The 27,953-nt window shown below is 38.2% G+C and overlaps 4 protein-coding genes across 15 annotated transcripts in view; 3 read left to right on the forward strand and 1 right to left on the reverse strand.

Annotated features, from left to right (window-relative positions):
• Window positions 1-27,953, reverse strand: part of LOC139985117 (NLR family CARD domain-containing protein 4-like) — a 468,217-nt gene that overhangs the window by 217,243 nt on the left and 223,021 nt on the right. The window lies entirely within an intron of this gene.
• LOC139985143 (uncharacterized) overlaps window positions 1-27,953 on the forward strand; it is a 272,368-nt gene that overhangs the window by 170,921 nt on the left and 73,494 nt on the right. The window lies entirely within an intron of this gene.
• LOC139984770 (uncharacterized) lies at window positions 11,737-27,704 on the forward strand. The gene is made up of 6 exons (XM_071998810.1): window positions 11,737-11,963; window positions 17,266-17,523; window positions 21,138-22,159; window positions 23,621-23,687; window positions 24,003-24,174; window positions 25,012-27,704. The coding sequence occupies exons 2-6, from the start codon at window positions 17,292-17,294 to the stop codon at window positions 25,130-25,132; spliced, it is 1,614 nt and encodes a 537-aa protein (XP_071854911.1). The 5' UTR covers window positions 11,737-11,963; window positions 17,266-17,291; the 3' UTR covers window positions 25,133-27,704.
• LOC139984769 (uncharacterized) lies at window positions 12,009-17,295 on the forward strand. The gene has a single exon (XM_071998809.1). The coding sequence runs from the start codon at window positions 12,365-12,367 to the stop codon at window positions 15,134-15,136; it is 2,772 nt and encodes a 923-aa protein (XP_071854910.1). The 5' UTR covers window positions 12,009-12,364; the 3' UTR covers window positions 15,137-17,295.

Here is a 27,953-nt window from a genome sequence, read left to right on the forward strand (position 1 = left end):
TCCATTCGAAATAGCTTTGAGTTTGGCCCACAGAAATTCATTAAAAGTTACGGGCTTAGCCAGGATTTGCAAAGTTTTATGCACGACTATCTGAGCGGAGCGTACTAGAAAATTTTGGGTTTTACAAACCCCTCAGATGGCCGGAAACGGCCCTTCCCGAGTGTTCGTTCTGGTTCGCTGGCCTCTTGCTAACTTGAGGCACCTCAATTTTTATGTAGAAAAGAGGCACAGTTTTAACCTGCCCCCTGTGCCCCCCCCCCGGTTCCGCCGCCCTTGGTCCAGGTATACAATTGACTAGTTAGGAAAAAATTGATCGTGCAAAAAGCGTGGTAGCCCAGATGAACTGCGCTTACGGTGGTTTTACACGGAAATATTCGGGCATCACGATGCTAAATAAAGAAAATCATGGAATTGACGGGCAAAAATTTGAAAAAGATTCGGGCAAGCTACTGCATATTTATATATATATACATAGATATATATATATATATATATATATGTATATATATATATATATATATTTCCAGAGGACAAGAACTTCGGGCAAAAGTCCTGAAAAATTCGGGCAGCCTAAGAGGAGAAAAAAATATATATATATATATTTTTTTCTCCTCTTAGGCTGCCCGAATTTTTCGAGCCCTTTGGCCGAATTTCTTGTCCTCTGGAAATTTGGGGGGCAGTCTGCCCCCTTGCCCCCCGCCTCGTACGCCTATGTCTGGTGGTACCGTAAAGAGTGGTTTAACGATTGACTATACATTCATTTTAAAAACAGAAACATTAAAGAACTGAGACAAGAATAACACTCATTGCCTCTGATTTCAGAACCATTTGGTATTACCATTACGTAACATCAGTATTGTATTACAATTAAGTAACATCAGTATGGTTGTACCATTAAGTAACATCATTACGGTATTACCATTAAGTAACATCAGTATGGTTGTACCATTACGTAACATCAGTATGGTATTATCATTACGTAACATCAGTAGTGTAGTACAATTACGTAACATCAGTATGTTATTACCATTACGTCACATCAGTATGGTAATACCATTACGTAACATCTGTATGATATTACCATTACGTAACTTCAGTATGGTATTACCATAACGTAACATCAGTTAAACCCTTACTGCGTAGTATATTCTGAGAAAATGCAGCAAAAATATCATAAATTACATTTCAATGTGACATATGATAGTCCGTTTCGTGCAGTATGCGAGTACAATTACACATTCACTACTTTAATTATCATTAGTTAATCCATTTAATGTAACAAGGAATTATATATTCACTCTATTAGATATCAGTAGTTGATCCGTGTAATGCAACAAGGAATTACACATTCGATATATTATTAAGCTTTGGTTAATCGTTGAAAATCCATAACTAGATAATAACCTTCATTCACTACTATATTACGCAATGACATTTAATCTATACGATAAAGAACATGATTACACATTCTCTATGTCTATATAACAGCAATCCGTTCCATATGTCATGTGATTGAACAATCGCTATATGAAGAAGTAGCAGTTAATGCGTTATATACGTCACGTGTCTACAACAAATAATGAGTTCAGCAGAAATGGAAGGCAAGGTTCATTCAAGATCTATTTTAATGTTATTCAAAACTAAAAGACGAGCAACGTTGATAATTAATATCTACTTGTAAAATATGATCAATAATCAGAAAGGAAAACACGGTTAACCAATGATAAATGATGAGTTGAACACAAAGATTGCGGGACGTTGGTTGTTCTCCGCTGGAAATGTTCTTCAACGTAAAGCTAAGTGGTGCGGACACACAGTGCGATGTGAAGGTCTAACTTCTGCTGTACTGTATGGTTTACATTACGGCTGCAAACCCAATCCTTGCCGTCCACATACGCGTCGGATCGACAACTTTAACAAATGGTCCGGTCGTTCTGCAAACCAGCTGATTGAATATAGCAGACGTCGGATTAATATTATTAAGTGCTGCGAACCTCATAATGTGTTTAATTTTTGAGGTCGATGGGCCAATTTGGCTTACGACTATTGATTGTTTAACTAAATACAACAGTCTGTTGCGGCATCTCCAGTGACATCACTTAGAAGAATGCCAGTCTATCTGCTCTCTCTCTCCACGCCCCCTATCTCCACCCTTCTCTGTCCAACTATCTCCCCATCTCCACCTCTCTGTCTCTCTCTTTGGAGGAGTACACGTTAGACAGTCTGCTCTTCCTCCAGGAGATAACTCTAGTTCAAATATGTAACCTAGAAGGAAACAAATTATTACTGATTAAAAGTGTTGTCACGACGACAAACTGTTAGAGTTAATGAAGGGATGAAACAAAACAACAGATATCACTTGCTACACATACTAACGGAGAACCATGCTACACATAATAGCAGGCATCACCTGCTAAATAGACTTACAGAGATCCCTGCTACACATAATAACAGGCATCAACTGCTACACATACTGGCAGAGATCCCTGCTACACATAATAACAGGCATAGCCTGCTACACATACTGACAAAGATGCCTGCTATATATCACAACAGGCACTACATGCTACACATACTGATAGAGATCCCTGCTACAAATAATACAAAGCATCACCTGCTTCATAACCCTGACAGGGATCCCCGCTACATATAATAACAGGCATCACCTGCTACACATACTGACAGAGATCCCTGCTACATATATTAACAGTCATAACCTGCTATACATTCTGACAGACATCCCCGCTACATATAATAACATGCATCACCTGCTACACATACTGACAGAGATCCCTGCTACATGTATTAACAGTCATTACATGCTACACATACTGGCAGAGATCCCTGCTACACATATTAACAGGCATCGCCTGCCACACATACTGACAGAGATCCCTGCTACACATAATAACAAAAATCAGCTGCTATGCATACTGACATAGATCACTGCTACACATATTAACAGGCATCATCTGCTACACATAAAGACAGAGATCCCTGCTACACGTAATAAAAGACGTCAGCAGCAACGCACACTGACAGAGATCCCTGCTACACATAATAACAGGCATCACCTGCTACACATACCGACATATATCACTGCTACACATATTAACAGGCATCACCTGCTACACATACTGACAGAGATCCCTGCTACAAATAATAACAGGCATCACCTGCTGCACATGCTGACAGAGATCCCTGCTACACATAATAACAGGCATCACCTGCTACACATTCTGACAGAGATACCTGCTATATATCATAACAGTCACTACATGCTACACATACTGGCAGAGATCCTTGCTACACATATTAACAGGCATCACCTGCTACACATACTGACAGAGATCCCTGCTACACATATTAACAGGCATCACCTGCTACACATACTGACAGAGATCCCTGCTACAAATAATAACAGGCATCACCTGCTGCACATGCTGACAGAGATCCCTGCTACACATAATAACAGGCATCACCTGCTACACATTCTGACAGAGATCCCTGCTACACATAATAACAGGCATCACCTGCCACACATACTGACAGAGATCACTGCTACACATTTTAACAGGCATCACCTGCTACACATACTGACAGAGATCCCTGCTACACATAATAAAAGGCATCACCTGCTACACATACTGACAGAGATCCCTGCTACACATAATAACAGGTATCGCCTGCTACCCATTCTGACATAGATCCCTGCTGCACATAATAACAGGCATCACCTGCTACACATACTGACAGAGATCCCTGCTACACATAATAACAGGCATCACCTGCCACACATACTGACAGAGATCACTGCTACACATAATAACAGAAATCACCTGCTACACATACTGACAGATATCCCTGCTACACAAAACAACAGGCATCGCCTGCTACCCATACTGACATACTGACATTCCTATTCAGACCTTATCCGTGAGATGCAGAGATAACTGTCTTGAGTGATATGTTTGTCAACACTGCTTATAGAAGATGTTTATTTTACCAATGTTCAATTTACCAATGGAGCGTCCTAACGTTTCAGTCCTGTCAGAATTATTCAGAGCTTATTCTGTATTTCTTATGAGAAACTAACCCCCCCCCCCCTAACAAATGTCTTCCAAAATAAAACATATGATTATAACAGTGAGTCTCGTTTAGCTGTGATATTCCTTACTAACCTCACGAGACTGTGCACTTCTTTCTCGACCTCCGTTTCTGTGCAAAAATAAGATAGAGAAATTCACGTTTATCCATCTTAACAGGATTATTTGAAAGAAAGCTTCTGATTACTTTCATTTCCTTCATCAAACTCATGTCTGATCTTCGTCTTACTTAAAAGAGTTCGTAAGGAGTACCATACTTTTGTTATATTTCAATAAATATTTTTAATGTCAAACTTTTAATACGATATTGCTTTTAATTTGGTATTCAGTTATTTGGTATGCAATTGTTTTACAACTGCTATTACAGAAAAATAGTGATGGCTATTACTTTTTTAACATACTTCCGCCAGAGGTTCAGGTGGTAATGCATCTCAAGACGAATTGATCGATTTAGTGAACAAAACAAACATCTTGTTTAGCCAGACGCCCTCTATTTACATAGTAGTAGAAGTAGCAACGAGAATGGATTTCTGTACTGATCTCTTTGAGACCGTTTTATTTAGCGCTATGAAATATTTAGTATAATTTATCGTATTAATTTGAATTATTGATCACATTTTGATCTCAGTTGATACTAATGATCTAATTATACACTACAATTCTCTCTGACTGATAGGTGTAATGACTAGTTGTTACGTAATATGTATGTTGTCTCTGTTCATCTACATTACATGTATTAATATGTGACAGAAGTAGAAATCAAACATTAGCTTTAAAGTTTATTAAGATATTCTACACAACTCAGCAAAGAGATGATTTTGAGTCATAAAACTTGACCGACTTAATCAGAGTATCATATAATAATAAAAAACACCACCAAACTTAATATTTTTCGGACAGCGTTCAAAACCCATGAATTACTCCATGATTATTAAATTTGACTATATTTTATGACATTCATATGACAACTAAGATATCATAACTAGCTTCAAATATGAACAGACTATAATTTCTCATCATTCGTATAATATGAGCGCTAAGATAACAGTTGAGGCTCATCAATATAAGTGACTGGACTTTTATGTCTAATATACAGACCATTAGTCCAGTTCCTTGGATGCAACCCAAAACTCAGTGTCAAACGTAACAATGACAAATTGTACTGGATGCCATACAGATGTGTTATGTTGTTTATATCAAGTTAAAAGTAACAGTAACATTTAGGACTGCACGGGGGAGTCATCATGAATTTATAAAGGTGAATTTACAGAAAACATGATAAGCTATGGAAGGAGAACTGCAACCAAATTTGTGTATTTGAATATAACATATGAAGACAATACTTCTGCTTAATGTCACCATTCAATTCAATCTCACACTTAATCGTATGTACTCAAATACTCTTCCATATAGCTGCAACATATTACCTGTGATTTAGTATTACTATGGTCCCACTGTCTATTATACAACATAGTAGAAGTTAGTCGAATGTTTTAAGAAAAACACATTTTAGCCTCTTCATGTTAATGTATCAGTTATAGCTTTTTGTTCTATTAAGTCATATTAAGGCGTCAATACAAAATGCAATGGATACGGTCCAGACAGAAACAAGCAGCAAATACAATGATACGATTATTCATCATCGGATTACGCTCCATCGCTAGACCATCAAGATATTAGTGTTATCATTCATAAACTAGCTCCTTTTATCTACTAGTTCCTCCCTAAATATAATGATCAAATAAAACACCATTATTCTTGCTATCAGTCAATTACTGTTAAGAATAATTTCCAAAGTATTGGAACAGTTACTCAGGATGAACAGTTTAAGATTCGTGATAAGATCATTAAAATTGTTATTCTTTCTATTATTCTTAGCTCGATATTATAAGCAATATACAAACATCAACTTGTTTGCAATTCAAGAGGCAAGCGACCCGTGAGACAACAACATTCCATTTACTCAACAGACGTAGGCTGAGATGTGGCTATATACATATAAGGAGGGAAATGTGATAGTAAAGTATCAGCAATTAACACTTATTCTCAGACAATTTCATGTTTAGATATATTGTTTATTTACGTTGCTCTTGAAGATTTGACGAGCTTTGTTGTCAACTACCATCCATTGATGACCTATCGTATTCATGTTGTATATGATTAACTGTAAGGCTGTCTCACGAAGATAAGCTGTTGTTTACTTATGGAATATAACTTAGTATGAGACAAACTGAAGATGAAATATTCAATATTCTTACTTCTTCATCCGTATAATCAACCGAACTAGGTTCGATGTAACCCTACAAGAAAGAGAAACAAATAATCATGCATAACTTAATAAAACAAAAGTGATGCTCATTGAAGTGCGCTATATCTATCTGCCTGTTATTCATGTACGCAGATTTATGAATAGTTTCCTTTCACCCTGCAGCTGTCCTCTGATCAAAGAGAAAGCACAATGAAACACGGAATCTTTCGATAATTCACATTTATTTAAGAAGGGTACAAATTGTGACACTGATATTTTAACTCGTTAACGGTCCCCAAGAGTACAAAAAAAATGTTCGCCCTTTGCCAGTCCTCCACGTACATCGACAATAATAAAAACAAAAACTTTTGAGACTCAAATATTTATAGGAGGAGCATTGAAAACTAGCTCATTTATAACTCACTCCCAACACTATATAGTAAAAAACAATTACAAGATTGGAACAAATTCATGTATTGCGAGTTTCCGTTTCGTCAAAATACATAGTACCAAATGATTAAAGTTGCAGACATGCGCTAACTTCTTCAATGACGTAAAGCATATTTAACGCACGTAAAAGTAATCTCACATTGATGGGAATGTTAATTCTAAACAGGGCCTCCTTATTGTTAATTTTGTAGGAATTTTGCAAGTCATAGTAGTTATTTTTGTAAGTGCTTTGAATAAGTGTTAACAATGTTTATCACATCACTGGTTACTTCCGGTTAACAACCGAATATGTGACCAGAAAAATAAAGTCATCTAGCAGGCTAATGACTTCTAAAACTCCGCCGAAGAAAGTTGGTGGACCAAAGACGTCCATGTAGAGGGATGGGCTAATGTAAATTTTCATCCAACTTTGGGTAACATTGTTTTTAGACAATCTACCCAAACCTTGTAGTATTTAAAAGTATATCCGTTTCTTTATTTAGCATTTCTTTGACTGTGTGTGCGGAAGGAAGATTATTAAGGCAGTATCTAAAATTGACACTGAGAACTAATTAACAGGAACATGAATCTATGTCTCTTTTACCTCTTCTCCTGGTAGATTACCCTCTCTGTCACAGGCCTGAAAGGAAGAGAAAGTTTATTATCATGAGATTTTGAAATTGTATTCAGGATAACATGATAAGGCGAAGCAAATAATGTATAAGTTAGAATGATATATGTTCACAAATATCGCAGTAAACTATTCCTGGCAGGTAAACGCACATCTGTATTGAGCACACTTAAGTAAATATAGGACTTAATAACATAAATCAGCTTTATAGGGAAGACAACCTTAGTTTTAAGCCCGTCATCAAACACTGAGTAAAACCATTAAATACTGAGTGACGTCATAATGATGAACTTCTTACTGAGATGATCAGATGGATACCATGAGCGAAGGTATGAAGAGAATGAAAAGAGGGCAGTATTCAAAGAAAGAACTATTTATACGATTCTCGTGGTTGAAGCGATGGAATTTATAAACAATCTATAATCTTGAATATCCAATGTAGCAGTATTTTGGTTACTCTCCCTCCCCCACCACCCCCACCCCCATCCCCACTCCATCTTATATGATATGTTGCTATCGTATACCGTAGGCAATCCTTTAATGATATCCATGAAAGTTTGGGATATATCAGAGATCTGTGTAGATCTGTTATTGTTGACAAATTTCATGAAATATCATGGAATTACATTAACCCTTCAATAGTTTATTTCTTCCATATTTTATATGTCACGTGCGTATTTGATATTTGAAGTTTGTAAATAATTATTTCCTGAATAAATATTTCCATCCTTGCTTTGATCCTTTAGTCATTGCAGTGTAAAGACAGTTTTCAATAAAACATACATATACATCATACACTCCATAAACTATTATACCCATAACATTATACATGTATCAACAGGAAAACGCATTGTAAAATGGTAAACTTGTGTTATTTCATATAATGCTATTCAAACTTTGCCTCACTATTTGTTCCATCTTCGGCAAATTTAGACCAGGAAGGGTTGACGGTTTGTTAATTTGGAAATTAGCAGTTTGTTATAGTATCCAATACGCTCTGTATATTTCTCACACCAGTTAGCTCTGTATTGCATTATCTCTATGTACTGACTGGACTCCGACTTGGTTTGGGTTGCTCATATACTCTCTAGAAGTATGTTCGAACTCGAGAGTACCATACTTTGACCAAGTAGACTCGGACTCGGTTCGGAATCAGGAAAAATTGACTCAACTATATCAGAGTGTTTCTTATACTATGAGGTACATACATATTAGTTCTGACGGCAAGAGTACTAATAAAAATAGGAACCATGTGAGGATACAAGGAAAGGATGTTGCATTATAGTATCGTCAGCAATTAAATATAATTATGAAGGTACAATAGTTAATTTACCAGGTGGTAATTGTTTACAAAAATTAACCACATTACCAATTACTTTGAACACCCCACTCCTCCCCCTATCTGGCACAGGCTTCTAATTTATACATAATAGTTATTCAATAGACGAAAGAAATAATGCAAATATTTTAAACCATTCTTAGTTCAGATTCACCGTTGCTATTGTTGTATCATAATGCTGCTAATTAATAGTACTGTACATATAGAGGTTGGTACAAAAAGACGTTTTTTGAAAGTTAAATATAAAACTTAAATTTAACCATTTTAGTTAAACTTTTAAGTAGTCACCTCTCCTTTAATTTTGCAAGTGTGTTAAAGTACATCAAATTGATGAAATCTACCTAAAAAACAAACCTTTTCTTTGTTTCAAGCTAAAACTACACTGTTAAAAATATCGGTAATTTTACAGGCATATTTTTACAGAAATGTTGTGTTTTCTCTATTTGACATAAATTGTCTGTTACTTGATGATATAACTGTAATTTGAAGAACGTAAACTGTAATATTACATATAAAAAATGTTTATATTCGGAAACATTAGTTTTTGTTTTTCTACCTTTATATCCTGCTTTTATAAGATTTTTTTACAGAAAAGGACTGTAAAACAACAGTTATGTAAAATTGCATCATGTTAAAAAAAAATCGGTAATTTTACAGGCATATTTTTACAGAAATGTTGTGTTTTCTCTATTTGACATAAATTGTCTGTTACTTGATGATATAACTGTAATTTGAAGAACGTAAACTGTAATATTACATATCAAAAATGTTTCAATTAGGAAACATTAGTTTTTGTTTTTCTACCTTTATATCCTGCTGTTATATGATTTTTTTTTTACAGAAAGGGACTGTAAAACAATATAGTTATGTAAAATTACATGTCAATTTACATATTCTGTTGATATTAACAGAACACAAATGTATTTGTAATTCTTCAACATAATTTCCTGTTTTTAAATATTACGTTCTGTTATTTTACGACTTTTTCACAAAGTGTTTGTAAAATAACAATTCCGTAAAAAAATATGTTAAGTTATATTCCCATTTACAAAATGATCGCAGTTTGACAGATAGTTTGTATTTTGACCAAAGGAAACTCTTTTATTTATTTTATAGACATTCTTTAACATATTAGTTGTGCTTTAGGCTTGTAAGAAATTGCGTACTGCGACTGCTTGCAACTGAGTCAAATTACAAATGTTTGCTACATCTGCACATCGACTCAGTCGAGTTGCGTCAGTGCCGAGCTGCTATAGTTGCTTCATGTGTTCCGGTGCGCCTTGGAGCACATAAAGGTTTGACCGTGCTGCACACATTTGCCGTCGTTCGCCGATAGTTGCACATTCTGGTTTGCAGTACAGCGCAGTACAACGCAGACATGTAGCACCATTGTCTGCGTTGTACCCCCGACTTGATTTTAGATGGTTGGTGTTCTTAAATTTTGCGCCTTAGGCCTATAGCGCCTCTTTTTTTTTTTTTTAGAAATGCGCACCTCAGTATCACCTGCATTTCCTACGTTCTCATATTCTATCCTGTTTTCCCCGATTTTGTATTTTTTTCAAGCATGTATATGTCTCAAGTTTTAATCAGGGGCGGATCCAGGGGGAGGCGCCCTCCCCCCCCCTATTGGCCGTCATGACCCCAAGAAATGAGCACAAAAATGAAAAATCCTGCAAAAGATAGGCTTGAAAATTGGTCACATTAAACATATAGCACCATTTGGCATCTCAGCCCTTCTGCAGAGGCAAAAATTTCCCAAAGGGGAGGGGGCCACCCCATCCCCTTAGACTCCCCCCAGGACGGCGATCAGTCATGCTTTGCGCCCACCCTATTGACAATTTCTGGATATGCCCCTGTTTTAATTAGGTACCTGCAACTGAGTACGAAAAGCGGAGGCATACTTTATTTGTAATCTCAGGCTATTCGTAAACTTTGCTCCGGGCCTCCCCGCTTTTACGCTTTCTCCCAGACTGGGTGACCACTGTTTTTACATTAGACTACTTATTTCACAATTTTTTGGCCAAGGCTCCCGACGTTTTTCCATTTTTCTCTCCAACTAGGGGCCACTCCTCTTCGGACGGGGGGAGGCGGGGTCTCCGGGGTGCCCATCGATGGCCGGAACCCCCGTCGCTGACGTCGCCCCTGATAATAACTACGACTACGCCACTGATACCTTAAAAATATACCTTAAAATATCAGTGGGACTGTCCACCCGTAACGCAAAATGCTTCGCAGCTCCGAATAGCAGCGCACTTTTTTAGGGGAAGTAATTTTTTGTCCCGCGGGCATTGAAGGAAGGGCCAAACGTGGCATCGAAAACTTTAATATCTAATTCCAGTTGCATGTCTGAGTTAACAAATGGCGTTCATTTGTTGGCGCGCGCGGGAAAAGGGTCGGGCATGAGAGCCAACCACAGCGAACTCTAAATAGAAGTTACCGTTGACTATTTGTTTATTTCATACAAGAGTACAAGACAAGCAATGTATGCAGAAGTTGACAGAGTTTGGCTCCTCAAAAAAATTATAAGTAAAATCTTAGAGTATTTTATGTGTCTTCTTTTTCATTTCATTTTAAAAGAAAACCCAGAAATTAGAAGAAAATAAAAAAGGAGAATAAATTACTTTACCAAAACTGTACAGTTTGATTAGTCGTTATTTAACTACCATGTGAAACGCAAACAAGTTTTTAGATTAGGCTGATATTTTATTCAAATAAAGATAGGAAAAACTTTTTGTTTTCAGAATATTACAAACAAATCCGCAGAGTGAAAGTTTAAAATTCGAGTCAAGGCAATGTATTTTTAGAATAATCTGGGACTGGTAAAACTCTTGCCGATAAAAATTAGGATTGTTGAGCCAAACATATATATTTAAATATTACATTAACCGATGTGCAGAATTTGATTGGCCCTAGCACTTATCCTTTATGGGGTAATAAAACGTAACGAATCCGGCGCGAACCGGTGTAAATTGTGTGCCGCGTGCTCGCCCCGCCTGCAGTATACTGTAGTAATACTGTGCATGTATGTGTGGACGGTACTTGGGGGTCCTGGGAAAAAAAATTACGCGGCCGGAACAGTTGCAGTACAGTATCTTCATCGCTAGGTTCGGTTGCTGAAGCGGAACTGTTATCGGGCTGTTTTGAGACTACTACTTCTAAAAATCTACTATCACCAGTAATTAAGGCGACGAATTATTTTCTGCATCTTTGGTAATTCGACTAAACAATTCCTGATGACCTTAAACTACTATTTTTTAAGTTTGTAGCCTATGTGTCATGTATGCCACATGTTGTCGCAGTCAGTACACTATTGTAATATAACAAGTTAGGCTAAGCCGACTCTAACCTAACCTACTGAGTGACTGAAGTGTGTGTAGGCTAGGTTACGCGTAATTTACCTGGGCCGGGCCTCTAGGCTCAAGTCTAGGCCGAAGCGAACGTTTAGCGTTAAGTAATTGCAGTTGCCTGCTCCTAACAGTAACAAGTAACAAGCTCATTGACTATCGTTAGGCCTACTATGAGTTACGTCCTCATGAATATGCCTAGCTGTAATCTACAGTATGCATTAGCCTAGGCCTACAGTCACAAAGACACAGGAAACGTCAGGCCATATGAATATCCTGACACTACTTGCCTTTTCATGGGGAATAATGTTTATTGGTTTATGTACTATATGCAAAACCTCAACTAATAGTGTCGCTAACTACATAGGCCACCTACGAAGCCACCGAAACTTGGCAAATGTTCAATTTCCATGTTGCTTCCAAAATTGCCAGTATACTTTTAGGACTTTCACTTCATTGAAAGTTCACATCACTCGAAAACATCATAGGTCTAGGGTGCCTAGGGGTAACTTAAGTTATGGTGAATCTTCTAGAGCTTCTACTCTGGGCTTAAGCCAGTTTTGCACATTAAACCAATCGCTCAAGTGTGCACTGCCCTTTTGCCAAAAAGAATGCCCCAATTTGCAGTCATTCTTCTGGCATCTTAAAAAACATATCGATGATGGAAAAATTATAAACTGCCCATTTAGCCAGTGCAAAAGAAAATTTACCAAAAAGACGACATTTGCTGTTCATTTGTCTCGTTACCATAGAAAGTGGGGTGTGAAAAGCATCAACAATGTTTACAAAACGCATTTAACAAATGGTGCCCCATCTTTGAGCAGTCCCATTGATGACCACTCTATGTCCCCTAGCCCCACCCATAGCCCATGTTTGGAAGAAGTTGACTGTCACATAGATCTAGATAAATCAAATGATGAAGCTCCACAGGAAAACACTTCTAAAACTGACTTTTTGAAAAGTTTTGCATTATTCTTGCTTAAGCTGCAGGGACAAAAATTGGTTCCAGAGTCAACAATACAGACTATTGTGGAAGAGCTGCAAAGTATTCATGATATTTGCAAGGCCTCTCTTGAATTGAAACTTACAAGTAAATTGAAGGAGGCACAAGTAAGTGAAGATTTCATAGAGCAATTGGTTGCTTATATAAATTCCGAAGATGAGTGGCTTGCCATTGATAGCGTGAAAGGTGAACTACGCACCAAACATACAAGAAGAGTATTCTACAAGTCATTGAACTTTGTGTGCCCAGTATCTATTGCCCTTGGCAGCGGCATATCAGGTAAAATACATCATTGCCACTATGTTCCTCTTTTGGACACCATTAAGCTCCTCCTTGAAAATGAGTCAACGCCGTTAAAATCTGAGGCAAATTGTACAAATCCCTCTGCACTAAATGACATCACTGATGGGCAAGTTTTCAGGGAAAACAAACTGTTTAAAAGTGATAGCAATGTAGTCCCTGTTATGTTGTTTCAAGATGCCTTCGAAGTAGTGAACCCTCTAGGCTCTGCGAAAAAAAAACACAAAATATTGGCCGTGTATTATTCACTTGGCAATATCCCTCCCGAGTATCGATCATCAATTGAGTCATTGCAGCTTGCACTTCTTTGCAAAGAAAGTGATCTAAAGCAGTTTGGTCAAGAAAAGGTATTCAAAAGACTCATAGAAGATTTAAAATCATTAGAGGAAAGTGGTATACAGTTGAAAGATGGTCGCAGATTTAAAGGGTCCCTGGCTTGTATCATGGGTGACAACTTAGGGTCACACACCATTGGTGGGTTTGTTGAGAGTTTCACTGCACAACATTTTTGTAGGTTTTGCTTGCTGACAAGGCAGGAATTTCTCTCTGGTGCTCCTTATGCTAACGGTAAATGTAGAACTCCTGATGAGTATAATAGGTGTGTGGAACAACTCCGGCAATCTAATGAAAGTATTTATCAAGGGATCAAGTTTGACTCGCATTTCAATGCTCTCAAATATTACCATGTGTGTTCTCCTGGACTACCACCTTGCTTGGGGCATGATCTTTTCGAAGGTGTGGTAGATTACGACTTGGCGCTCTTCATAAATTACTGGGTGAAGGAAAAACAGTGGTTTACTTACCTAAACTTGAATAGGAAGTTGGAGCAGTTTAAGTTTATTGGTCCTGACATCAATAATAAACCTGCAAAAATCAACCAAAATGCTACCAGGCTTGGTGGACAAGCAGTGGAGAATTGGTGCTTGATGAAGTTGTTTCCAATTTTATTTGGTCAGGAGGTTTGTGACCCAAGTGACATTGTTTGGAAGCTGTTTTTACTGTTACGAGAAATTGTTCAGTATGTCTGTGCTCCCCAGATCACGTTCAATGAAATAGGTTACCTCAGAGTATTGATAGAAGAGTATCTCGATGGGAGGAAAAGTGTCTTTCCTTGTGTAAATCTCAGGCCCAAACATCACTTTCTCAGTCACTATCCTGAATTGATAGTCAAGCTCGGACCATTGATAAGACTGTGGACTCTTCGTTTTGAAAGCAAGCACTCATATTTCAAAAGATGTAGCCGAAATTGCCATAATTTCCTCAACATAACACATACTCTGTCAGAGAGACACCAAATGCTGCAAGCATATAACAGTGCTGGGAATCTGTTTCAATCAAGGTTCTCTCTTGAAAAAGGAACGTGTTTGAATCCTGAGATTTTCAGTCTTGAGATCAGGGCTGCCTTGCTAGAAGCAAATGTAAATACTGATTTGGCCATTTGTAGTCAAAGAATGCACGTTAGTGGTACCGAGTACAGTGCAGGGTTATTTGTAGCTTGTGAGGGCATGAAGTTTGGTTGCATACTTCTGACCATTTTGGTCTGTGACGAAGCATACCTTTTAGTAAAGCTCCACTCTGCCACCATACTTCAAGGTTTAGGAGTATATATGCTGCATCCCTCCAATAATGTAGTGTGTGTGAATATATCAAAGCTTTCGGACTATTATCCATTGACTGCATATCTAGTTCGAGGAAGACTTCTGCTCCCTCTAAAACATAACTGTTTTCACTTTTGATTTCTTACTCTGTGTAAATAATGGTGAGTAAATTTTGTTTTGGTTCAAAGAGATGCAAGGCACACCTTCAGTTGCTTGTGTATACAGCCTGCAACCATTCGTGTATATTGAATATTTTGTGACAGTGGTATAGCCTGACAGTATAGGGGTGGCATGTCCCTTCTAAATTATATAGCACTTAAAAGCAGCACTTAAAAGGGGAGGGGGGCATTTTATATGCATACATTTCACAGGCAAAAAAAAAACAAAGACACATGAATACTGTAATTGTTAATTGCATGACACACTCCTAGTACCCCTGGCATGCTCAAGAAAATGTAAGTCCTTGATTGTCTCAGCACTTGGTTGCAAAGCTGACTCTGGGATTTTGATTTTAAGGTATATATTGACAAAGCCAGCCTAAAGCAATAAGCCAGTTCACAGTTACAAGGGTGTATGTCCAGAGTGCAAATAGGCCAAGAGTACAAACAAGCCGACCGCTCATAGCGTTACTGTTACAGTTCTTACTCAAACCGTCATTACTCTTTAAACACACTTGATAATAATAAATAAAAAGTTGAAAATCAGTAATTTCTTTCCCAAAGAGGAGAACGCTATTTTTTCTAACATTCGTCCCTTGTTAGACACGCTAGAAATATTCATCGCAATCCCATATTAAGACATGCCAATCTGAACTTGTAGGCCTAGAACCCTTCACTGCACGTGTCTGATAGTACCAGGGGTCAGGGCAGTAAACCGGTGATAAACCTACACGTTTGGACAACCGGTTTAAAGTGCAATTAGAAGCATGTTTTTAACTAGTGTTCTCCAAACGGCCATTCTTTTTAATCCTGCCTTTATTTTGCCCATAATGTGCCTTGAGGGCGAAGTACAATCTTGGCCTGAGCGTTCCAGCTTGAACCATTGAATAATTGGATTGTGTCCATCTCAGAACTTGTTATGAGGCAGTATTCCCCATGACCCATGGCTGCATTGGCCTTGTTAGCTTGTGCCCCATGCCCGCTTTGATGCAACTTGACAAATGGCATGTGTGAATAGTGCGTGAAGATAAAGTAGTAGACGGACGGTATACAACATCATGGTAATGTTTGCTAAATGACGATAATATAAGCATAGCACTGCAATTTTCTCAAGCGTACTTAGCTGCTGTCATTGAGCGATAACCTACCAACGATTGCCAGTTTAAAATCTGTGTAACTATATGCGTTAAACAGTTCACCGTATGTCAAGGCAGTGCCTAGTACTACCACCTCGGTTTCAGTTTAATATTACATGAGAAACACCATTACTGTGGACAAAAATCTGACTGATGTGGAGTACCGGCAACACAACACGATGCAGATCACTGGCTCTAGACTTTAATCACTCCATTTTCAATGACGAACTTGGCAATATTTTTTCCCTTGCAATTTTGTCTAGACCCTTAAAATATTTTTGGGACCCTCAGAAGGGTTGTGACCTCTAGTTTGCTGACCACAGGTTTAAACCACTGGTGTGCAGTAGGCCTACCTGGAAACCTTGCATTATCTGTGGTATAGGAGGTACAGCACACAATTGACTAACTGACAAACATTAGTCTGAATGCTATAATTTTGTGTCATAATCACATCCATAGTATAGGCCTACAATGTATACACCATTACCACACAGTTTTATAGTTTCACAACTTAGTGTCATTGTGAAGACATGCAGAGATGATAATGCAAACTGTGCATCCTGCACTTACTACCAGCAAGCTAAAACTTTCAGGCAATGAATCACAAAGCCCGCGTCTTTATTGTTAAGTGTTGCGTTTTGCCGTAGTCCTTCACTCTTAGACAAAAGCATGAGAAACTATTTTTGTAAATTTCATTATTAGTTAGCAACTAGGCCTACATCCACTAGACAAGCCAAGCACTAGTGCTAAGGTATTTTTTTTTTTTTTTTTTAAACAAAAGTATAATTTTTGCATGCTAATAAATATTGTGTATTAGGCATGAAAAATTAGGTCGTTAGTGCTTGAGTATGATACAGATCAAGCATACGCTGCAGTCTGCAGCCTGCAGTGGAGTAGTAGCCTGCTTTAATGTGTGGCATGCATACACATGCACTCATTTGCTTGAGTGTTTTAATTTGGTTTTACTATACAGGTCAGGTAAAGCATAGTAAGTGAAAAATGGATGCATATGATTCATCCGATACTGTAAGACTTAGTCCCACTCAGTCTGCTATCAGTGATGCACTGCCATCCTTGCCACTGGCACTTGCAAATGGAGTCCTGGATCAACTTGTGGATGTTGGAGTTGAATCTGTGGGTGATCTGAGATTTGTTACGGAGGACGACCTCTCTATGCTGAAGCCTATTCAGCGCAGAAGACTCATAGATGCGTGGTCAACTGCAGGTGAAGGTAAATATACTTTACTTAAGTAATACTGGAGCCTGGTTCTCAATTAAGAAGCCAGCTCATGCTTACATTATAATAATATGATAATGATATATTGTCAAAGGTCACTATGGTACACTGGCAATATCACATGGACACAAAATGTACCGCATGAGCAGCGATTTGGTTAAAATATTGGGGGGGGGGGGGGGGAATGGGGGCTAAATAGGCTGTGATCTTGCCTGTTCCTGGTAACTCCTTATTTCTGAGCGTGCGATTTAGTTGGGTAAATGTCAGTGTTGTTCATAGTGACCCAGCAACTCTTACACTAGTCAGGGCTGTGAAATCTCTGATTTTACGCGGAATTCCGATTTTTTAACTTCGACCGAACTTACCACTTTTGCAGACTTTTTTCAAAACCTCTCTTACACCCCTGCACTAGTAGAGGTAGTGTGATGGTGATTTATGAATAAGTTGCTGCACAGGTCTACGAGTCCTGGTTTTGGTTTTCACCGTCCCCGGCTGTTCCAGGCTCCAGTGTAGTTCTAAATTTTGCTCATGACATGATTCATCCACTGCGAGGCTGCTGTGGGTTTCACTGTAAGTCTAACAGTTAGCTGAAATTCGGTTTTGTTTAAAAAAATGGGAAAATTGTGAAAAGTTGATATTTTGCCTAATTTAAGCTTGTAAACACGATAACGTCGACCCTACGTGGATGGATGAAGCTTATAATTGGTATGTGTTTTCCCATGATGAGTACATGATAGCTATTGTTTTGGGGTTGGGTCAGAGGTCAGTTTAAAACCCTTGTAAACATTAATAAGTCCAGAATGATTGTTCCTATCAAGTTGAAATTTGGTGTGTAGCAGTGGGAGGTGTAATTTTATTCTACACTCATGTAGCCTCTCCTTTCATTCAAGTTGTCACAAAAGAGGTTTTAAGATTAAAAGGAAAAATGTTTTACCTGTGCAATTTAATGGAATGGTCCTATAAGAAGGGGTGAAGCCTATTGTTGTAGTACCATAAAATTGCCCATGCAATATAATTGAACAGTCCTACATTAAGGAGTGGGGCTTATTGCTACTAATTGATAATTATATACAGTACCTCAATACCTTCAATACTGTGCAGTTTTTAATTTTATATAAAAAAAATACTATTAGCAATGAACTTGTTTTCTCCTGGTTGAATTCATTAAATTAGAAGACTTATAAAATGAATTTCAACCAGCACATACATATGTATGTACAGTGTGTACAGTACATACACTGTACTGGGTGTATATGTACGGAGTGCCATGAGTGCCAGAAGACTGTTTAAACCTAACACTAATATACACACTGTACATATACAATTGGTTGAAATAGTAGACTTTACTATAAAATGAATTTCAACCAGTACATACATGTATGTACAGTGTGTACAGTACATACACTGTAGTGGGTGTATATGTACAGTGTGTATATTAGTGTTAGGTTTAAACATAGTTTTCTGGCACACATGGCACTCCGTACATATACACCCAGTACAATAAGGGAAAGTCGGATTGAGGCCAAACTTGGACTATAGATCCGCCATATGGATAAGGTGCATGTCGAAATGCGCAATGTTTTGGCAATATTTAAGCTTCTCCTTCGACTTCGTCGCCATACGGAAAGTTAAAAATGGAAGCTGGCCTAGGGGATTAATCGTATGAACATGAAAGTTCGTGATGGCTTCGTGGAATTGCAGGTAGGCCTAGGCTATTGAATCTGCTGTGACTTTGTACATTATTTTCCACATGGTCATAATAGAATTGGACATGTACCAGTTCTGCAAAATGTCAATCAAAGACAGTTTTACCCAATCGTAACTCTGATTTGTTGTGCATACGTGCATGTCATAGTAGACTCCCAGGTGCAGCTGGATTGTGCGACAATAAACTGAGCATGCAAACATTGCACATGTGCTACGATCGAGATCTATGTGAACACTTATTGCAGTCCCTCGTACTAAGTTAGACCTAGACAGGGGCTAGGCCTATAGAAATCTATGCGGGATTATCCCGCAGAAGATTCTGGCTGTAGATGTGCAAATGACACAATTTTGAGCCTTAATTAGTGCGAATGCTGTCATGTGACACTTGCATCTTCGGGCATATTCTTGGCAGCCAGGGAAAATACAGTTTTTGGGGTAAAATACAACTTTTTGTCTCTCAAGTACAGTTTTAGCACTTGAAAAGTTGGCAGGTCTGGTAAACCCATTTAATCATTTCAGCAAATAAAAGTAATTGCGTGACCATGCCGGTTATTTTTCATGACCGCAGACAGCCCAACTCTCCAAAGGAGACATGTTTTCCTTAACTTTTGTTATTCTGGGCCTTGTTCCTCAGTTTTCAAAATTAGTTAATCACATCAATCACATAGCAATAATGAGTACAGGTCAGAGACCATAACCCATCCATATTCTCTGTAAAATTCTGCAAATGTCACCCATGTTAGATTTGGCAGAAATACAGCTAGGCTTACTGTATGTACTTGGACATTATGAAAGCCACACTGTGTCTGCAGTGGTCATTGTTCAATGAAGGCAAATCCTCTGTAAACAATTGCTTGAAAGCATTTAATTGAAAATTTATCTAAACTAGCCCAGTGCAGGGGTGCACTACATAACCTTTTTGACCACTTGGCTGTAATAATAAAGATAGAACAGGGAGGGACAGGATCATAGGTGTACGGGACCCCTGGGGGATGGGGGGGGCCGGAATTTGTTTTGCCCCAAAACTTGCCTTATCCACACTAGTCTACTGTGCAGGTGGCATGCAAAGTAAAAATTCACTCAACAGAAAATCGGCCTGGCAGTTTGCACTTATAAATTGCCAATCCATGCCAAATCTTTTGCCTAAAATGTTCTGATTTTTAGCTCAAACCAGCTATGCTGGTTGAGCTATTGTGATGGGACTGTCACTCTATCTATCCAGTGTAAATTTTTGCTTTTTCTGCTGCCAAATGTTTGTTCTTTGACAGATGTTAACCAAACTTGGAGACAATGTTCATTTACTGATGGTGCATCTTTTACCTTCTGAAGGTCAAGGTTAAAGGTCATTTAAGGTGCATAATGAGCTATTTGTAAACAAATTGGAAAAACTGCAAAATGCTACTTCTCCTTCAAAGAACAATAGATTTTCTTGAAATTGGGTTATAATGTTCTTTAGGTGGTGCTTCCTATAAATTCTACACATATTTTTGATAGATGTTCATATATAATGTCAGTAGCAATGAAACAGTAAAATCAGAGAAAAAAGTTTTATAGGCCCTCACTGGCTTAGTCTTCGATGGATGTTGACCCAACTTAGACATAATGTTCATTGACTGCTTTATCACCTTTGACCATCTGAAAGTCAAGGTCAAAGGTCACCAGAGGCTAAAGTCTGAAAACCTTGTACACAAAAGTCTGCAATGCTGTTTGAGCAGGATCAAAGTTGCACAAAGCATATCTATGGCAGTCAATGAATTACTAAGCTGTTTGGCTTTCTGGATTAAATAAAAAACACCTAACTCTGCAGGCTCTTAACATTCTTGGGACAGTCAAACTTACGCGCTGACCTAATGTTCTACAGTATTAATAACTATTTTGTGTATGGTTATTCTCATTCCAAGATACTGCTCCAGAGAATGTGCTGAGTGAGGGAGAGGAAACCGTTGACCTGGATACCTCAACACTGTCCACAGAATCGACACCAGACATACACACTCAACCTTCCAGAGACCAGTGCGCAGGAAACTGGGCTGATACGTTCGAAGTCCATTGGAGCAAGATGTCTAAAAACTTAAACAATTGCTTAAAGAAAAAGAAGAGACCAGCCCCCAGAGAAAGAAGGGAAATGATCAGAGTAATCTGTGATGACATTTTCAAACTTGATGAAAGCCCAGGACGGAAAAACTTGGTCACTGTTGCAAAAAAGGTTGTGAGTGCGTACCCTGCGAGTTTCAGGGACGACATTGGAGGTGAAGTTATTGGTGATGGCACGGCTTCTATCTTGAAGCAACTCGAAAACAGAGTAAACAATTTAAAAAGAGATGAAAGCTACCTCCCGGTTCCATCTGTTTCATCTTCAATGACTAGTACTTCCGATGAAGAAGTGACCGAACCGAAGACAAAACGCATCAAGAAGAGGGACTCGTATGGTTGCATAAACTGGCAACCGGGAGGGTTCCCTGAGGGAGAGACTGAGGCCACTCAGAAAGAGAAGATTCTTGCATTGAAGGAAATGTATGCAGCTGGTGAGAAAGACTGGGATGAAGACCTAATCACATCGCACATGCAAAGTGTGTATTTCTCAATCCGCACTTTGATTAATTCAAAGAGTGTCACTATTGAAGGTCTGTTGGAGGAATACCCCTTTCTGTCAGAAAAATTGGGTATGTTTTTGCACTTCAAGGAGCTTGTTGGAATCGATCTTCTGCCAACGCTGGAGCATTCCTTGGAGACCAAAGGGCGCCGCATCCTGCGGTACTTTCGTAAGTGTCCCACAAAGAGCATCACCATGAAAGACACTCTGAAGAACATTGAGACTATGAAGCTGGAAGCTCAGGACAATTCTGCAGAGCTGCCTGGCTTGATTTGCCTCCTGGCAAGCTACTTTGGAGAAGATGCTAGTTCTTTTTTGCATCTTTCACAGGTTGGTATGGAGAGGCATATCTGTATTCAAACTATAGGGCCTACTGGGTGTGGTTTGTTGGCATGCAGTACATTCTGTATTAAAGTACTTTTGTGGTTAGTGCAACATAAAAGGGTCAAAAGATAACATTAATCCTGCAATACAGCAAGTAATGGAACTGGAGGCTGGCCAATTGGCACGGCCTGTCATCATACCATGGATTGGTACTGCTTTTGGTGGATAACACCTGTGTACTGTATGTATGTTGCATAAATGAAGAAATTAGAAAAACGTTTATGAAAATAATTCAATAAGTAGTCCGTTTAGGCTGGGGTTAAATCAGCCTCAAAAATTCAGTAAAAACCCAGAAATTGCTTCATTAAGAATCAAATTGAATCATCTAATTCTATAGATGCAGGGTTCCCAGCCTTACCTGGAAAACCTGGAAAAGTCATGGAATTTAAATAAGATGCTTTAAATCCTGGAAAAGTCATGGAATTTGAGGCAAAATGCTTCAAAACCTGGAAAAATCATGGAATTTGATTAGCCAAAGAGACAACGTTTCATTTTATATCCAAACACGGAAGAATTGAGTGGCTATGGTGGCTTTTTAGTGTGGTTGTGTTACACGAACTAAAGCATCTCAGCACTAAAAAGCCAAAAGGGAGTAGCGCCCCTTGCCTCCAGAGCTGTTTCTCCTATTACAGTACATGATAATGTGGCCTAAGCTAACATTATTGTGTAAAAGGAGAAGTACTAAGTGTACCCCCAAATAAGAATTCCAAAAACAGCACTAAAATGATTGTCCTGCAAATTGTTTTGTATATTTTTGACTAAGTTCTTTAAGTCGGATGCAAGGATTCAACCACAATTTGCTGACAGGCTTCATTTGAAGGCTAGGGCTCACTCTGAAAACCCCAGACTGAATGGAACTTCATATGCATAACAAGTTTAGAGAATTAAAAATGTATGAATAAAATGATATGCCAAAAAAAGAAAGCCACTCTGAATTATGCAATGTCAACTTAGCAGATTCATGACACATATTGTTTTGTCAAATCTACAAGGTAAACCTGATCAAGTTGGTAAACCTTAGTTAGGGCAAGTAAATGGTAGAATATCTTAGGAAGATCTCACACTTGGTTAGCTTTCCATGGATCAAAGAATGCCAATATTGAAAGTTACAACATTGATTGTGAAAATGACCATACACATGTGTTGCTTAGTGTCTTCCTGTTGTTAGTCAATACAAGTCCTCTCCTTTTAGTCGCCTCTTATGCCATGCAGAGAAAAATACATGGCCCTTCTATACCTTAGAGGGATCCATCCTCTCTGAGCTATGAGGATGTTCCATTCTTGGCTGCTATTTATGCCTGGAAAACCACAACTACACAAACTGCACTGCACAGTATGTATTTATATCGTTACAAAATTACAAATCACATTTACTTACCCATTAATAAGGAGATATCTCTTTTTCAGGAGACCAACACAGTTGAAGAGGTGGCAGATGAAATTGGATCGCCATCACCCTGCATCGTTGTTTTTGGTAAGTGAGCATTTTTAAGCAAATCACCGGAATAATGATCAGGTCTGAGTGTGGTTTACCTTTGAAAAAATGTATCTTAATGTTCCTTTTCATGTTTTCAGAGTCAGATATATGCCAACTGACTACAAATTTGCCGACTGTCTCATGCCAAAGGCTCCAAACAGTTACTATAAAACTACAACTCTATTGTCCTCGTTAGAGGCCACGGAATAATACAGTGAATATTTGGCCCAAAGATCCATTCTCAAAATTCGGCGCTTGAGAACCCACTTGTTTTATTGCGAAAATCATGTGGACATCTTTTTTTTTTGGTAGGTCCTACACTGCTGGCAGGAAGGCATTTCGGGATTGTTGTAGACAAGGTCCCAGTCAACAACCACAAGATCAATGATTTTGCCATTTCCCTGGGGATGCTCTTTGCTAGTTTCTATGCATTCAACATAGAATATCCTGCAAAGGGTGCAGTGACCATGGAGTTCATTCAACGGTGAGTATTGCAACTGATTGTCAGGTGGAGAGTGGTAGCACTTGTTTTTCAGCTTTCTTCTATCTTAGCATTCAGCACCAAAGACATCAGACCTTCTTAGAATGTGGTTTGTGCACATAATGGACCCCCTTGCCCCATGCTGGTTGAGCTAATCTGTCAACAATTGCCTTTTTGGCCCCAGATGGTTATTCCTTGATGGATGTTGACCAAACTTGGACACAATGTTCATTGACCCTTGGACATCTTTGATCTTGTGAAAGTCAAGGTCAAAGGTCATTAAAGGGGCACAATAGGTCATTGTGTGAAAAATTACATAATGCATCTCCTACAAAGAGCATTCGGTTTCTTTGAGACTGTCATAATGTACATTGGGTGGTGCTCCTTTTAGCTTGTCCGTAAATTTTTAATGCAACGTCATATAATGCCGTTTGAGTTAAAACAGTAAAATTTGGTGAAAAGAAGTATAGGCCCCCAAACGGTCATATTTTGATGGATGTTGACCAAACTTGGCCACTGTTCATTGACCCCTGGGACATCTTTGACCTTGTGAAGGTCAAAGGTCATTAAAGGGGCACAATAGGCTCCAAAATGCATCTTCTCCTACAAATAGCATTTGATTTTCTTGAAACTTTGTCATAATGTCCCTTAGGTGGTGCTCCTTTCAGCTTGTTCGTTGATTTTGAATGGAACATCATATAATGCTGTTAAATTGAAATCGCAAATCAGCTGCTGGAAATAACTTTGGTGCACAGCCTACCCCCCCCCCCCTCCAACTCTTGCAAAAGTCATCAGTCATTTGATTACATTGTAATGCATGCTTTCCTGTTCATCCCACAGGTGCTTTGTTGGACTTAATCCGAACACCTCTGCTAAAAGTAAGCTGAAGTCTGCAGTGCATCCGAAGGTGGTCACTCTGTTGGGGCAGATGAAAGACTTCGAAAGCGAGTGGGACCTGTAGGACAGGTTGACGTGTTGGTCCTTAGTACGGTTGTACAGTTTTTCTGCAAAAGCTACTTAAGTAGGCGGTGGAATAGTAGTACGTATGTGACAAAATTATTAACGACATGACAGAGGTTCTGTGCCAGTTGCAGAATGACAAACTTGATTGAACTGCTGTTTACTCGATGTGTCTCAAAGAGATTTCACTTAGAACATTTAGGTAACTAATCTAAGTCTGTTTCATTGCCTTACTTTTTTGTTACTGTACCGGACACTCAATAGGTCTGTCTGGTTAGGTGTTATGTTTTTTTACATGTCTCATATGATCATTGTTGACAACTTGCCATCGAATAAAAATTTGTAAGCCATCGGCAAAACCATTTTCTGTACAAATTGTATGGCAATGTGACCCTTTCTTTCTTTGAAGAAAAGTTTATAGTGTTCATAGGTGGCAATATGATTCTTACTGTATTGGGTGAAATGGATGTCTGTGATTGCCTGTCATTGGGTTTCCTATCTTTTGTGCCATAGGTGCCAAAGTTTGTTCCCTGCAACCATGTCTCAGTAGTAGATTCCTTTTCCAATAGTTTGATCTAGAACATCTGTCTTCACCTTGAGGCTGGAGTTTAATCCGCATGGGGCATTGTAAATTTGTCTATCTGGAGAAATCCCTGTTTGGATCACAACAAAGACTCTAAGAATGGGGGCTGCTACCATTAATATTGGTCAGTTTGTACATGTTGCTTAGCATAAATAATGGGCATCATTTGCTAAACCAGACTGTTACAAATTTATATAGGCATAAAACCATGTCTAAATGCTAACTCTGGCCTGTTGCTTACTAACCATCCATCCTATTTTAAAGGGCTGTGGTGTTTTTTTCTGAGATGAACATAAAATAGCCTAGAATCGTTTTACACATGTATGTAAAGCAATGAATTGATTCACTCAAACAATGTGCAGTAGCAAGCGATCATATCAATGGCTTGAAGCACTTTAAATTGTGTCAGAGAGACTTGTGCTTTGCAATGGTGGCATGGTGCCCTATTTCCCCTCTTCAACCTCCCAAAAGAAATCATGGTAGTTCCTATTACCTCATTTCTGTGCTGGTTTTGGTGCTGCTCATATTTATGTTATGAAAAATGTTTCCTGGAAGTTAACAGCAGGTGTCTAAGGTCTTGTGTGACTGCACCTGCAGCCTTGGGTAGACCCCCCCACCCCCAGTTTCCTCTGAAGAAACTGGAATCTGGGTTATAAACTGGTTGCTGTCAGGGAAATCCTAATACGACATTGAGAAAACGACTTTGAAGCAATGCCAATTTTCTTTCTATGGATTTTCTTTGAGTCAGGTGATGTTCACATTTTTTAAAGGAGATTTACTGACCTGATAAATTTAAAAGTTTTCAGTTATTTGTTTATGCCAGATACTTAATAAAGAAGTTCAGTAAACTGGGTGGTATTTTAAAAACTTTAGCTTTTGATGTTAATTTTTTATTTGTTATGTGACAGTTTAATCTTTGAAAAGGTCTTTAAAAGCTCCATTACACTTCTTAAATGCAATTTGTTGTTCAAATTGCAATATTTTTCATAGAAAGCCTAAAATTTTACTCAGCTTTGTCGCCGATATCTCTTTGGAATTGAGATAGATAGTTCAAACAGTAGTTTGGCTATTTCAACAAGTTGTTATGGTCATAACTCTCGTTCTCTTCTACGGAAGAAGTTGGACACTACTAGTGCATGGTAATGGATGATTAAATATTCGCAGCAGTGTCTGATGTCCACTGTTCATGTTTTTGATTCCTTGATTTCAGTTTGAGGTATCTATAAAGTCCATGATGGATGGAAGAAGGTTGTACAACAGAGATTAAAGTTCGGAAACCTTGCTAACATGATAAGTCTAGAATGATCTGTCTGATCAAGCGTAAATTATTAAGCGTGTAGCTTTTTTTATGGGAAGAAGAGAAACCTATTGTTTCTGGGGTAATTTTTTGACCAAAAATGGGGTTTTATTTTTTTTTTTTAAACAACCAAATTTTAGCTTCTACCATGCTAACTTTTCCAGGTCTGGACAGATGAGGACATACTTGGTATGTAATTTTCCTGTGATGAGCACTTCACCCCTGTTGTTTTGGGGTTAGGTTAAACGTTATCTAGTCAACAGTCATGAAAACTTGTAAACGGAAGTCCAGAATGCTTGGTACAATCAAGTTAAAATTGATTGTATAGCTTGCTTATGGAAGAATATGCACATTAATGTTGTTGGTGTGGACTGACATTTTCAGTTAAAAGGGAAAATAGTGACATACTTCTTCATGAGTAGAACATGAACATGAATGTCAAAGGTCATCTGAGGTCAACAAAGATAAATGTAGTCAAGGAATCACTAAGCCTTTAGCTCCCTGGTTTAACTAATTGTTGTTAACAGATCTATGAGCTCCCATTTAATCATCCCTGTAACATGTAAGCCATGAAACTATGAACAGCTCATGTGACTGGAGTAAGAAGCAAAAAGTACAAAATGATCATTTTTTCATTTTTTCACATTTGCGTCGTTTTGAGTGTTAGAGGAATAAAACTTGAACTGTCATGTATATTTTTGTTTTTGTTCTCTCTTTGTAAGGTTACAGAAGTTTACAGTAACCATACTCAAAATATTTGCACCTGACGGTTAAAAGCTAAAATGGTTTTTTAAATTTACTGTGAGAATCTGTGAAATAAATACACCTGGCACGATGGAAACAATCTTTAAAATATTGACACGTGGTAATACCTGTAGAAAGGTTGAAGTGTCTTTTAAATTTACAGTGTAAAATCTTTAATATATTTAAAATCTTTAAGCT

This window comes from Apostichopus japonicus, chromosome 17 (genome assembly GCF_037975245.1).
Source record: "Apostichopus japonicus isolate 1M-3 chromosome 17, ASM3797524v1, whole genome shotgun sequence".
Taxonomy (NCBI): Eukaryota; Metazoa; Echinodermata; class Holothuroidea; order Aspidochirotida; family Stichopodidae; genus Apostichopus; species Apostichopus japonicus.

Coding starts and splice junctions, on each gene's coding strand:
- LOC139984769 (XM_071998809.1), top strand. CDS start 12,365: ATGAATATCCTGACACTACTTGCCTTTTCATGGGGAATAATGTTTATT.
- LOC139984770 (XM_071998810.1), top strand. CDS start 17,292: ATGGATGCATATGATTCATCCGATACTGTAAGACTTAGTCCCACTCAG. Junction 17,524..21,137: donor GTGGTCAACTGCAGGTGAAG/GTAAATATACTT, acceptor TCTCATTCCAAG/ATACTGCTCCAGAGAATGTG. Junction 23,688..24,002: donor ACCCTGCATCGTTGTTTTTG/GTAAGTGAGCAT, acceptor TTTTTTTGGTAG/GTCCTACACTGCTGGCAGGA.